Source organism: Puma concolor, chromosome E4, assembly GCF_028749965.1.
Source record: "Puma concolor isolate L17-30 chromosome E4, mPumCon1.1.hap2, whole genome shotgun sequence".
NCBI lineage: Eukaryota > Metazoa > Chordata > Mammalia > Carnivora > Felidae > Puma > Puma concolor.
Window position 1 is genome coordinate 5,213,732 of NC_141683.1, and position 13,212 is coordinate 5,226,943.

General features: G+C 49.9%; 1 protein-coding gene across 3 annotated transcripts in view; it reads right to left on the reverse strand.

The window, feature by feature from the left end:
* SLAMF1 (signaling lymphocytic activation molecule family member 1) overlaps positions 1–13,212 on the reverse strand; it is a 36,391-nt gene that overhangs the window by 10,189 nt on the left and 12,990 nt on the right. For 2 of the 3 annotated variants that reach the window (XM_086693093.1, XM_086693094.1), the window contains exons 4-5: positions 6,099–6,197; positions 2,099–2,172 (exon numbers count right to left, since the gene is read on the reverse strand). In XM_086693093.1, the coding sequence (XP_086549219.1) occupies positions 2,099–2,172; positions 6,099–6,197 (173 nt within the window). The remainder of the gene's footprint in view (positions 1–2,098; positions 2,173–6,098; positions 6,198–13,212) is intronic. The other variant, XM_086693095.1, reaches the window with a different exon arrangement.

Genomic DNA, 13,212 nt, shown 5'->3' on the forward strand with positions numbered 1-13,212 from the left:
CTGGAAATAACCCAAATGTCCATCAATCGTCAACTAGGTAAACTCTAGTATATCCGTACGCTGATATTCTATAAATGAAGCGATGAAAACGAACGTATTACATACCAAGCACAAAGACATACGAATCTCGTGAAAGTAATACCGAGCAAAAAACCCAAAAAGCCCAGAACAAAACCAAAACCAGGCCCAAGAGGAAAAATACGGCAGGACTCCGTTTTTATAAAGTTAAAGGAAGAGAGAGAGAGCTAAAGTATATTTTTAGAAGTCAGGATAGCGGTATGTTTGGCAAGGGGAGGGAGACTAGAGACGAGGGGGTGGGCACTAGGAGGTCTTGTGGGCGTTGCTGGCAATGTTCTGTTCCCTGATCTGGGTGGTAGTTATTATGGTATTACAGCACTCGATACTGAAAGACGTAATTTCTCCTCAAATGGATGTGTAGATTCAATGCAATCCTAATGGGTTTTTCCCCCTTTTTGTGATACTTGAGAAGCTGATTCTGAAATACACGTGTCAGTACAAAGGGTCGGGAAGAGTCAAAAAATTGTTGGAGAAAAGCAAGGCGGGAAGGTTTGCTTTACTAGATTCCACAATGGGGTAATTCGCTGAGCCGACAGTCACACTTCGTATATGTGTCATACCTGACAGTAAGAAGACAGACGCCAGCAGCATCAGACGGAGTGGGCAGGGAAGGCTAAAGTTGAAGCCAGCCATCTAAGCATGTAAATGCAAGGGAGAGGTTGCTCTTGGGACTCTCCTATACATATATACATATATACATATATACATATATACATATATACATATACATATATATACACACACACATATTTTCAGTTTATTTATTCGGAGAGAAAGAGAGAGCAAGCAGGGGAGGGGCAGAGAGAGAGGGAGAGAGAGAATGCTAAGCAGGCTCTGTGCAGTCAGCACAGAGCCCGATGTGGGGCTTGAACCCACAAACCATGAGATCATGACCTGTGACGAAACCAAGAGTGAAAAGTTTAACCGACTGAACCACCCAGGTGCTCCGGGACTCTCCTATTTTTAATGTTTGTTTGTTTATTTATTTTTGAGAGAGAGAGAGACAGACAGAGCATGCGCAGGGGAGGGGCAGAGAGAGAGAAGGAAACACAGAATCCCAAGCAGGCTCCAGGCTCTGAGCTGTCAGCACAGAGCCCAATGCTGGGCTCGAACTCATGAACAATGAGGTCATGACCTGAGCCAAAGTAGGACGCCCAACCGACTGAGCCACCCAGGTGCCCCAGGTCTCCCATTGCCAAATGGAACTTGGCTGTCAGACATAGTGATGGCCTATGTATTAAACCCTCCAGGCCACCAGGGGGCAGCAGAAATAAGAGCTTCGGCCAAGAGTCCACCCCTGGTTATCAGAAATGCCTTCCCATCTGATGCAATTTTCCAAGGTGTTAATCAAAGCTGTCTTCACCTTCATGCCCTTTACTCCAGAATTTGCTTCCTCTGCATGACCAGATTCTGCCTTGTACATCACCTAGCATTGCCTTCACTTCTGAAAAACCAGAATATCTTCCTGGCTAACTGTATTCCGTTAGCCTCCCTCTAACTTCTAACATAGCTGCATCCTGACTTTATCATGACTAGTCATCTGTCCAGCCAGAATCCTCAAATCCTCCTTCCCTGTCTCTATGGTGCTTTGCAAACTCCTACATTTGCATCAGACCAACACATCATACCACAGCCTCTCTAAACCTTCCCTCTGTCCTCAGGCCTTCCCCCCTGTCTCTTGAGAAGGGCAAGTTAGGTAACAGGGACCCACAGACACCCGGAACACCACAGCTAGAGGAGTCGTCTATCATAGGTTTCTTGCTTCCTCGTTCTTCCCCTATGAAGACACAGATGCCCAGGTTACCCAGTGTTTTCATCATTTCAAATAATAAATAGCCCCATCAGACATTGAAGTTTAATGCCTTTTTGGAGAGCTCTTGTTCTTGACTTCTGCTTCCCTAATTTCCTCTGCTCCGGAACCCATGGAGAACCACGAACGTCAGGCATGCAAGACGGACTGGCCAGGAATCCCACGGAAACACGACAGGCCCACACCGGACAAAGAAAGTCTAGAACTTACACCTGATTTCTGGACTTGGGCATAGATAGTAAGGCTTTTTGCTTCTGTGGTTGACTGGTAATGATTTGCTTTACCTGGGGAAAAGAAATCACAGTAGTTATCTCTCTGTGGCCTACCCAGAGAACTCCACTCAGACCTATGTGGTCTTTACCCCCCCACCGCATACCCCCCCCTTCCCCAGGAGTACCAAAGGAACAGACACCAAGTCCCAAACCCCCTGTATATGTGTCACATGACATGAGGTTGGTTACTTGATCTCTCTGTTTCTATTTCTCTGAGAAATGGGACTGAAGTATCTTCCCCCACAGGGCTGTTGTGATGGTCCCGTGAGATGTCATCTGTCAAGTATTTAGAACAGTGCCTGGTCCACAGAAAATTCCCAGTATGTGTTACATGGAATTGGAATGCCATTCAATTATTTTAATCTCTATTGTTTAATGTGCATATCTGGTCTCCTCCCAGGATTCTAAGTGCTTTGAGGACGGGGCTTATGATGTTTGCATACTCTCCCACGTGTAGCACGGCGCTTGGTTCAGCTTTCTCACTCAACCCTCTGTTTCTGGGACACTTTGTGCGTGTGTAGAGGAAGGGGGTACAAGACGGATGATCCCCCAAGACTGATCGGAAAATAAAGGGACAGCGTCATTCTAACACCCACCACCTGGAAACTTTGCTCAGAGCCTAGGGTCTCCGGAATTTAATTCATTGCAGGACACTTTAACAGTTAGCCAGTTTTTGAATTTCGTCTTTTTAAATTATAAAAATAATTCATTCTCATTACAAAAATTAAAATTGCATAAGGTCAAAAGTACATCCCTCGTCCCCCACCCCAACCAAGGCAATTTCATGTCCAGAAACGATTGCTTTTAAGCTCGACATATATCCTTCCAGACCGACGCTGTGCAATTGCAGGAATGTCGCACACCTGCAGTCTGAGAGAGAGAGCATGAGCATGGGAGGGGCAGAGAGAAGGGGGGTCAGGGACACAGAATCCGAAGCAAGCTCCAGGCTCTGAGCTGTTAGCACAGAGCCCGACACGGGGCTCGAACTCACAAACCGGGAAGTCCTGAGCCGAGGACGCTCAACCGACTGAGCCACCCAGGCGCCCCTGTTCTCTGGAGTTCTTTATGCGCTTCGTGCAGGGGTGAGAAGCGTGGTGAAAGTACCAGACTAAAGCATGGAGGCTAATTTGGGGACGCTTGCCAAGTCCAGGCAGAAGCAATGGAGGCTTGACCGAGAGGAAATCACACAGGGTCTTTAGGTTGGACTTATTTTAACGCCGATCAATTGATCCTCTTAAAAAAATGAGGAGCCAGTCCCTGAGGGAATAGCACCGAGGAGCGGTACGCTTTTATTTGGAAGGGGAAGGCCGAAAATGTATGTATGCGGTGAAGGTGCTAGAAGGTGCCGCATGAGAGTATATGATCGTTGGAGTAGAAGGCGAAGCTCAAAGCTCTCAAAGAACGTCCGCGTAGGATGTGCTTGTGTCCGGGGGTGGGGGGTGTGCATGGAGTGCCTGGTGGTTCCGGCTTTACTTTTTGGCCAGGACTGATACTGGCTGCCGAGTGTGCAGAACGGAGGCTGGGGCTTGGGGGTGACTGACGGGGTAACGAGAGGGGGGCACAGGTTGGGTCTGTGAGAGTGTTTGCAAAGTTAGCCGCGCCCGCCCTGGCCTGTGCTCAGTCTGTAGGGGAACAAACAGTGGAGAACAGACACCCGTCTTGAGGGACTTCGACTCTCGGGTCAGCTTCTGGCCGAAACGGGTGATTGTGGGGACAGCCCCGAATGCTCAGACAGATGGAAGAAGGGAGGCTGAAACGCCGCGTCCGAGAGAAACACTGATCGTTCAAGATCGTTCGGTCGCACAGTGTCCTTCCTAGCTCCAGAGCAGGTTTTGGGAGTCAGCTCAACTCAGCTCAGTCGGTGAGGCCCTGGGGCCGAATGAAAATGTTCATCGTGGCCTTAGAGTGAGGGTAGCTACTCCCTAGTCCTCACTGGCTGAGTGGCATTGGACAGAACCTGCCACCGAATTGGGTCTCTTCTCTTACTTTAACCATAAAATTCAGATGGAGAGTGTCTAACATCCTTTCCAACCGTGGCCTGAAGGACAAAGTCATCCTTTGTTACCCAGGCTTCATGGACTTGTCCTGAGTGCTGTTCCCAGATGCGGCCACATCTGCTGGTGATAGGACTTAAACCATTGGTGTTTGAATTCACTCCCTTAGGAGATTTGTCTAGCGTGTATGTATCTGTCCATCTGTCGTGCATCTGTCCGTGTCCCACCATCTGTCCGTGGACACCCCCGTATTCGGTGTTTTGGGCGTATGGACTCCTGGATCCCCACAACACCTCACCTTACATAACTTCACCCCTGTTTTGCAGGGGAGACCTCACTGATTCAGTTACCCAGCCCGTCAGTGGCCGAGTCTGCGTGTGAATGTAAGTTTGGCCAGTGCCCGACCCCGTGTGTTGGAGCAGTGTATTCTGGGCATGAAATTGCTAGGGAGACCCTTTGCAGAGCTTCAGAGTCAGGCGGCATCTCGGAGGTGACGGCATTCATGTTAATCTCAGGGTCCTCAATCCTGGTATCTCGCCGTTTCCTTCTTATCTAGGCCAAATGTGGGTGCCTTGCCCCGTCCCCTTAGGCTCTCAGCATGGTTTCTGTCTGAATCACCCCACCCCAACCCCTCCCCAGCTAACTCTTAGATGGAGGAAATGAGACAAAAGTAGGCGGCTGGGCTGTGATCTTGACTTTTTTCATGCAAGCCAACCCGACTCAGGGTGCTGCGGTAAGGGCTTTTCTGAGAAGGTCGCACGTGACCGATCTACTTGGCAAATAAGATCAGCCATCAGCTTTGTGGCATGAAAATCAAGTCCCGTCCTCACCACGGGACGGCCAGCCCGGGAAACTGGACCTGTGGGACTGTGGTATGGGCGGGTGAGGCGAGTGGGGCCGAGCGCATTGCTCCTTGATGTGGAATCAGGGGACGACCTGGAGAGGAGGCCAAGAGACCCTACCTCTAGGTACTTAACCTGCAAGAAAGTAATGGGGCCTTCAGAGCCATCCCGGGTGACCTTCCGTATCATTTGGTCTGGCCGTAAGCAACTCGCAAATGGTACCGTTTTCCAAGGTGAGGCAGAATTTGTGCACAAATCTTAGTAAAGAGCATTCCCTCCACTGCCTTCCGGTGACCTGTGGACCTTCCCCGTGGCACGCACCCTGGGGGGTGGGGGTCAGTTCTGGTCTCTCATTAACAGGCTGGGTGAACTCGCACGAGTCACGTAGCCTCTCTCTGCGTCTTTTACCCCGTTGCTGAGTCACGTAGAAACGACTTGCAGAGGATATTGCGGGAATAAAAAGAAATTATAGAAAGGTTTCAACCCTTGGATGAGTGCCTTTTTATTAGTCAGTAATTCTAACGTTTCTTGAATGAAATCCAGGAGTCCCCTGGATTCTGCGTCTGGTGAACATTGTTAAGCCTCTGGACCCCTTCAGCATCCTGTATATACGTCTACACCAGAGCGAGGCATACGGAATGAGGACGATCTGCGTAAGGCCTCCCACGTTAGACACCTGTGGCTCATCCCTCTTTCCATTCCCACAGCCCAACACAGGGGATCAAGACATGTGTTGAATCACGGGGCACCCGGGAGGCTCAGTGCGTCCGACTCTTGATTTTGGCTCAGGTTGTGATACCCGGGTCATGGGATCAGGCCCCAAGCTGGGCTCTGTGCTGACGGCACTGGGGCTGCTGGGGATTCTCTCTCTCCCTCTCTCTCGGCCCCGCCCCCCGAATAAATAGATAAACATAAAAAAAAAAAAAAAAAAGACATGCTGATTTCTACCGAACTGAGCAAGGCCCCAGGATATGTGTATTTAGTTATCGTAAAGGTGCTTTGTGGAGAAAAGCGTGCTAAGGGGTGCAAGCAGATCTTTGCTTGTGGGGAGCCGTCCCTGCTTACCGCAGAATCTGATATGAGTCTCTTCACTGACACCTACCTCTTCTTCTCAACAGCAGCACTGCTACTTTGAGCGTCAAGATGACACCAATGATGGCCCCTGAGGACAGCCCGACATACAGTCCCCAGGGTCTTAGTTCTGAAAAAAAAGGTCAAAGGGCAATCTCAACAGTACTGCGAGTTTAAAAACATCCTTCCCGGAAGTGGGGAGACCAAGCCTCATGTTCTCGTTCTCTATTCTCGGGGGAGACATCCACTCTGATGGTTTCAGATAGCGGCTTCAGATCACCGAAGATTCCCCACCTGTTCTCTTATCCTTATTCCTCTCTCCACACTCCATTTTCCTAATTTCCGTAAAGATTTTTCCGCTCAAATGCCTGATGGGCACGTTGATGGCCACATGGCTCAAATCAGACTCATCTTTGTCCCAAGTCAACCTCTCTTCCCGTTTCCCTAGTGTTAAACCTCATGCGTCCTGCATCCATTTTGGTTGAATGAACACATGCGTACTGCCCACTGTCCCCACACCCCGACACCCCCCCACACCATTGTCATGAGACGCTGGGAGGAAGAACGACCAATTTCTGTCTCTTAAAAATGAACACGATGGTGCTATGATCGTCCTTCCATGCAAATAACTTTACTGAGGCCACTGGACCCGAACTGAAAGAAAAGCATGTACGTTTTCCTCTCAGCGATCCCCAGGCTTAACATGAGCCCTTGAGTGGCAGTCAGCAGGCTCAAAGTCACAGAGCACCCCCCCCCCCTTTTTTTTTTAATGCTTTCTCTCCTTTACCCACTTCACCAAATGCTTCTGAGCCAGGAGCGGTACCTTGGAAAAGAGCGAAAGAGACCTGAGTCCCAGCAAACAAGACATTTAGCTTACTGAGGTAGTAACGGACGATGAGCCAGGCTTTATTTTTAGGGCATCATGTGTATTAATAGATACAGCCCTCACAACAGCCCTGAGTAATGAGGTTCTCATTACTCCCCTGTTGTGCGGAAGGAAGCAGGCATGGAGACCCTCGAATACTAGAGATCGGTCTAGGGGTACAAATGTGGCTGAGTGTTGAAGACAGACTTCGGGGAGAGTCAGAGAGGCTTATGGGCTCGGGGTGAGATACCCCAGGGTAATGAACAGTGGGTTCATTACCTGAAGCACCAGGATTTTAAGTAAAGTAACAGCATTAAGGCTCTAAACACAGTTGACCCTTGAACAGCCTGGGGGTTAGGAGTACCGGCCCCCTGACACAGTTGAAAATCCATGTGTGACTTTTGATTCCCCAAAAACTTAACTGTTAACCAGTTAAGTTCCCCCAAAAACTTAGTTGATTCCCCAAAAACTACTGTTAACCAGAAACCTTCCTGGTAACACAGAGAGTTGACGTATTATATGTATTAGATGCCGTTCTTACAGTAAAGAAAGGTGAAGAAAATGTTGAGACAACCGTAAGGAAGAGAAGATCTATTTCCAGTACCGTATTGTGTTTGTAAAAAAAATAAAAATAAATCTGTATATAAGTGGATCCACCCAGTTCAAACCCGTGGGATTGAAGGGCCAGCTATGGCATAAGGGCAGGTGTTGGCATTAATGTGCCGGGGTAGTTTATAAGGATGATTGTAGAATCGGCCTGCTTGTTGTTGAACTTGGGGTGGATTGCGGGGGCGGGGGGAGATGTTGAGATGAAGGAATAGGTGGGTTGTAGAGGAGCAGAGTCCCTACAAGCATCACTCACACAGTTGACCTGTGACATTCACAGAGTTGGCCAAAGCTACAGGCTAAAGTCTCAGGGCATCGATAAAAGGCAAGATCCAAGTGGGCCTTCAGCCCGATGGCTCACCAGAGGTTGCCTCCTGGGTTTGAAAAGTTTCCTCCTTTTGCTTCCTAGGCCTTTCACACATCAAGGCATCCCAAGGAACCTCACTGAACTGGCTTTGTAAGCAGTTGACCCTCTTGATTATTGACCCTCTTCCCCAGACTGAAGAAGCTTTCACCCTGCCAGTTACCAACTCCAGCGGACAGGCGTGCCATGTGACCTGATCAAAGAGCCAGGGTGCAAGCAGAGAGTGGCTGTAAGGCTCCTGGATTAATATCAAGCCTAAGATTTAAGCATGGAGACACCACTGTGGTTGGAACTTCCTGCGAGCGGTCCCCCTCTGAATGGCTTGTGGTCACTGAGAACCCTCTTCGCAGGTGGGGCGTGTGTGTGTGGGTGCATGTGTGTCTGAGACAGCACAAAGAAAGAATGATTACTCAGGGCTTATGTTGCCAACCCCAGGGGCATGGAGAAGTGCCCCAAATCCTAAGCTAAGAAGCAGAGACAGCAGCCAAGCGCCACCATGTTCCGGGGGTCCATGGAGGCGAGCCAGAAAATCGTGACAGCGAGTCTGACTATCGTGAGACGACTTCCTTTCCCTTCTTCCCTCGTGTATGTTGGGGACCTGCTAAAACAACAGTTACTTGAAGAACAAATGACTGGGCCAGAGCACGTAACAACGCCAGCCCTGTTTCTTTTCCAGGGAGCCGTGAGGATGAACGTCATCTGCTGTCCTTGTCCCATGACATAACCGACCAGCTTCTGCCCATCCAGCCAGATCTGAGAGGCAAGCTGGCTGTCATCCTGAGATATCACAGCCCGGATTCTTCTCCTAGTCTTTGAATGCAAAGTAATGTGAACCTGTTCGAGGGTTTAAGCGACAGCTCCATAGAGGTTTTGAATATTAGAGGAGCTGGAGCATCATCTCACCCGACTCAGTAATTTTTACGTTGAGGGAACTGCGATTCAGACAGGTGTGCCCAGAGCCACAGAGAGGTTGATGGCGGAGCTGGGCAGGATGAGAACTGTGGACTTCACAGTCTTGTGTTTTCTCCTGTGGCGGTGGGACCCCGCGAGGAAAGCCCTGGGAGGTGCCCGTGCCCTCAACACCCTCCCTCCAACACCCGCCCCGTCTTGTGCCCTGTGGTGTGCCCTCTCCCCTTCCTCCTGCTGCACCTTCGGCTGCCCAGTGTTGACGCCCAGGCCAATGCTACCTCCTCTGTGGCAGTTTCCCTGACCTGTCCCAGCTCTCCTTGTTCCCTGCCCCGGGACTCTGCGGCACCTTGGTTTATGCCGTGTGTCTTAGAACCTGAGTTGTGCCATTATCTTTGCGGTGCAGATCACTTTCAGTGAGGTCATTTGGAACCAGACAGGGGGATTCAAATTCTGGACCTACCACCTGATAGCTCTGTGATCTCGGAGAGGCTGTTCATAACTTCTGGGGCCTCAGTCTCCACGACTGCAAAGCGAGCACGACAATATCCAGTTCGCACAGTCGCTCTGACGAGCCAAGGAAATCTTTGTAGGAGGTGCCCAGAGCAGTGCCTGGAGCACAGCACGAGGTGCACAGCTGTCACCTCCTTCCGCCAGCCTCCACTCCCCCGCCAGCTGCTAGCCTCTCAGAGGCCACTTTGTTCCCTCTTTTGCTGGTGTCCTAGGACTTGGCACACAGTACATTCTCGGCAAATTCCTGCTGGTGGATTGGAAGGACAAGACGATGGGTTTGATCTCACGTCCACCGGAGTCCCTTCGCTGGCCACTGACACTTCAGCCCCATCCTGTTGTCGGCTTATGACTTCGTTTCTCTCTCTGTCTAGCAGGCGTCCTTACATGTGGTGCTCCTCGGTTTGGTACTATTCTCTCGTGATACGGATGCTTGTATGGAAACTAAATGTCAGGTACTCCCTGCCCTTAGCAATTTGGATCGATACGGACAGAATGCTGTCAGGCTGCCCGTGATTCCTACAATGTCAGGTGATAACTTCCTCGTACAACGAAAGACTTGCTCCTATGGCTCCGCTTGCTGTGGTCTGGGCTGTCCTGGGTGCAAGGTTCAATGCCTTCAGCAGTTTCCACACACACACACACACACACACACACACACACACACACAGCCAAAAACCTACACCAAGATTTTGTGGGTGTGAATCCTCTGCTGAAGATCTGAAAGGTCACAGGGAACAGATTCCATCATGAACCAGGTGGGTTTTTCCACCATCTGACAGGCTCAGACCTTCTTTTTCTCTTCCTCTGTCTGCACAAGCCACATCTGTCCCCTTTCTTGCACAGAATCCTCTAACCCACAGCTGAATTCTTTGGGGGAGGGGTGTCACCTCCTGCCCGCTAACACTAAAAAAAAATTTTTTTTAATGTTTATTTATTTTTGAGAGAGAGAGAGAGAGAGCCAGAGCGTGAGTGGGGAAGAGGCAGAGAGGGAGACGGAGACACAGAGTCTGAAGCAGGCTCCAGGCTCCGAGCTGTCAGCACAGAACCCAGCGTGGGGCTCAGACCCACGAGCTGTGACATCATGACCTGAGCAGAAGTCGGACACTTAACCTACCGAGCCACCCAGGCGCCCCTGCCCGCTAACATTTAAACTAAGGTACAATTCTAAACAAACCCTGTTCCTTTCCAGAGAGGAATTTTAGTCGAAGTTTCTTAATACGATAATATTTTTCTACCTGGTAAGGTAGAGAAGTGCCACCTAGATTGTAAATTCTTGAAGGTAAACGCTGTGTTAAGCTTTATTCGCACCCCCTCCCCCCACCACCTGATACAATGTAGGGTGGGGGGGGGCACTTACTGAGCACAAGATAAAGGAAGTTAAATTAAAAGCCATAGAAAGAAGACTGGCATGTATCCTTTGGTTAAGAATTATTAGAGCCCTAAATATCAGAAGGTCTCAGAAGGAAGGCAGGGTCACTTTTGAATGGCTCCAAGTGGAATCAAAGGGACCGAGCGCTGACCTACTTAGCATGTGCTTCATAATAATGAAATGGAATCAGGAAGAGACTGTGTGCCTGCGGCCTCCGCACCACCTGTGTTCCCATTTTCAAACCACCGTTTCCTGTGACAGAAAACTCCAGCTCTCCCTCTTCTTCCTCAGTCCTGTGGTGAGTGAGGCCTCTCAGAACGAAATCAGAGCAACGTGGTCCTGGGGCCCGTTGGCCCCATTGTTCATTCACAAAGAAATCCCATCTGAACGTTTCTAAATAGGAGGTGGGGCCTTTTTCCACCCCTGGAGCCTCTTCGAAGCCGCTGAGGAGGCTGGTCGAGAACCCCGGCACAATTTGTGAGCCCTCACCTTTGGTCCTCTCCCCTGTGGGTTGTGGTTTAAACCTGACAACTTGGCCCGGAGCCACGCCTCCAAGGCAAAGGATGGGGGGGCCTTTTTTTTTTTTTTAACCTCTAAAAGTCCATTGCCCCAGACACACAAAAGCTGTCGTCCCTCCTCAAGTCCGCCAAACCTCATTCTTCAAGGAGAGAGAGAAGAAAACGAAAAAGAATCTGAGAAACAAACGTAGTCTCCCCCAGGACGTAGTGAGATGCTGCCCCATAACGGTCTGAGAACAGATCTCCTTCCTGCCTTTCATGTGGTTCTGTCTGCAAGGCCGTCTGCAAAAGCGCACAGCGACTTGAAGAAGTCAGCCAGCCTTCAAAAAACACTCTCTCGTCGACGGTGGCTTCCACTCAGAATTGGGGATGCTCACAACCCATACGCTGATTTGAGGTCCGGGACCACCCAAGGGAACAGTTTCACAGAGTTTCCGGGTTCCAGAAAGGCCCCTCACGCCCGCCTATCCCACCCACACTGTGTTGCAGAGGCTACTGGTTGTGCCCACACTTTTCCCCATCCATCCACGGAAGCACGGGTGTTGTCCAGTCCCAGGGCCGGCCAGCCTCCCTTGCGGCAGGGGTGGCCATGTGACGAGGCTCCAGCCCATGAGGTACCTTCCAGGCTCCACCCTTCCGCCACTGTTGTCACGCCGGCCGGACTGGGTGCACGATGAAGAGGGACCTGCCTCTGCCCTCGGTAGCAGTGGGTGCTCCCTGGCCTTGTTAGAAAGGGGGAGCCCCTGGGGCTCACTGGCAGGTGTCACCTGTCTCTTCCTCTGCGCTAACCCAGGCTTGCTGAGCCAACTTGTTGGCGATCTACGGAAAAGTAGCTTCTTTCCAAGAGGAGCTCCCAGGGACATTCCCTTTTAGCTGAATTGGTTAAGGTTTTGTATTATTCGTTCTAGCATAGATGTAACTCTCTCCGAAGACGGTCACGAAGGACAACAGCAAGGCCCACACCGTCGACCCACATCAACACGCTCTGGGGGACCTCGCGAGAGTGCTCTGTAGCACCCTAAGATTTGGACTTGGCAATAAAGGTGCTTCCTAGCAGGAGACATTAAGATGTTTCTTACCGTGCTCACTGGGAATCAGCAGAAACAAACAAACAAACAAACAAACAAAGACGTTTCTTACTGTAAAATAATGAAGTGGCCATTGGAAGAAGGATGAGTCTACCACTGGGAGCCTGGACAAATGTCATCAGAAAAATGGCACAGTGAAGAGATCTCCAATAAACCCTCAGACTCCACCGCTCGGTCCCAAGGCTGGAATTTCCCTTGTATGAAGTCTTTGTTAAACTAACAGCCACTCCTCATCATCTCTTGATGGGTCACTGCAAGGGTGGCCCTTCCCCATAACTAGTGTCTCTTTCTGCTGCCTCTTCCCTGCCCCCACCTATTCTCCACACCACTGAAATTTCTCTCCGAAATGCAAAGCCGATCGTGTTACTCCTCTATTGATTGTCGCTTCCGATTGCCTGTAGGGTAACACAGGACAAGACCCAGCTGCCTCTGCTTTTCCCTCTGCCTGGAATGTCTTTCTTTGATCTGCTTGGGTAATTTGTATTTACTCTCCAAAACCCACTTGGTGTCGCATCCTCTGCGATGGTCTCTCTGATTCCTTCAGATAGCCTCAATCATTCCTTCTTCTATGTTACTTCTGTTCTGCCCATACCACTACACGATCTAGGATTAGCTACTTCCAGAATGATCTCTTTCCTTAAGGGCAAGGATCAGGCCTTTTTTTTTTTTTTTTTTTTTTTTTTTTTTTGTCTTCGTGCACTCAGCACCTAGCACAATGTTGGAACGTGGTAGAATCTCAACAGAGGTTGTCAAACTAAGCACAGTATTTTAAGGATTAGTAATACTCATTAAACACAAGTCAATAAGCTAATAGAACTCTGTTTTCTGTCTTTAGGCAGCCTGGTGTACTGGGAATGGCATGCCACAGCCCAGCTATGTGAATTTGTTCTGATGCGCCATTGTTCCCCACCCCCAG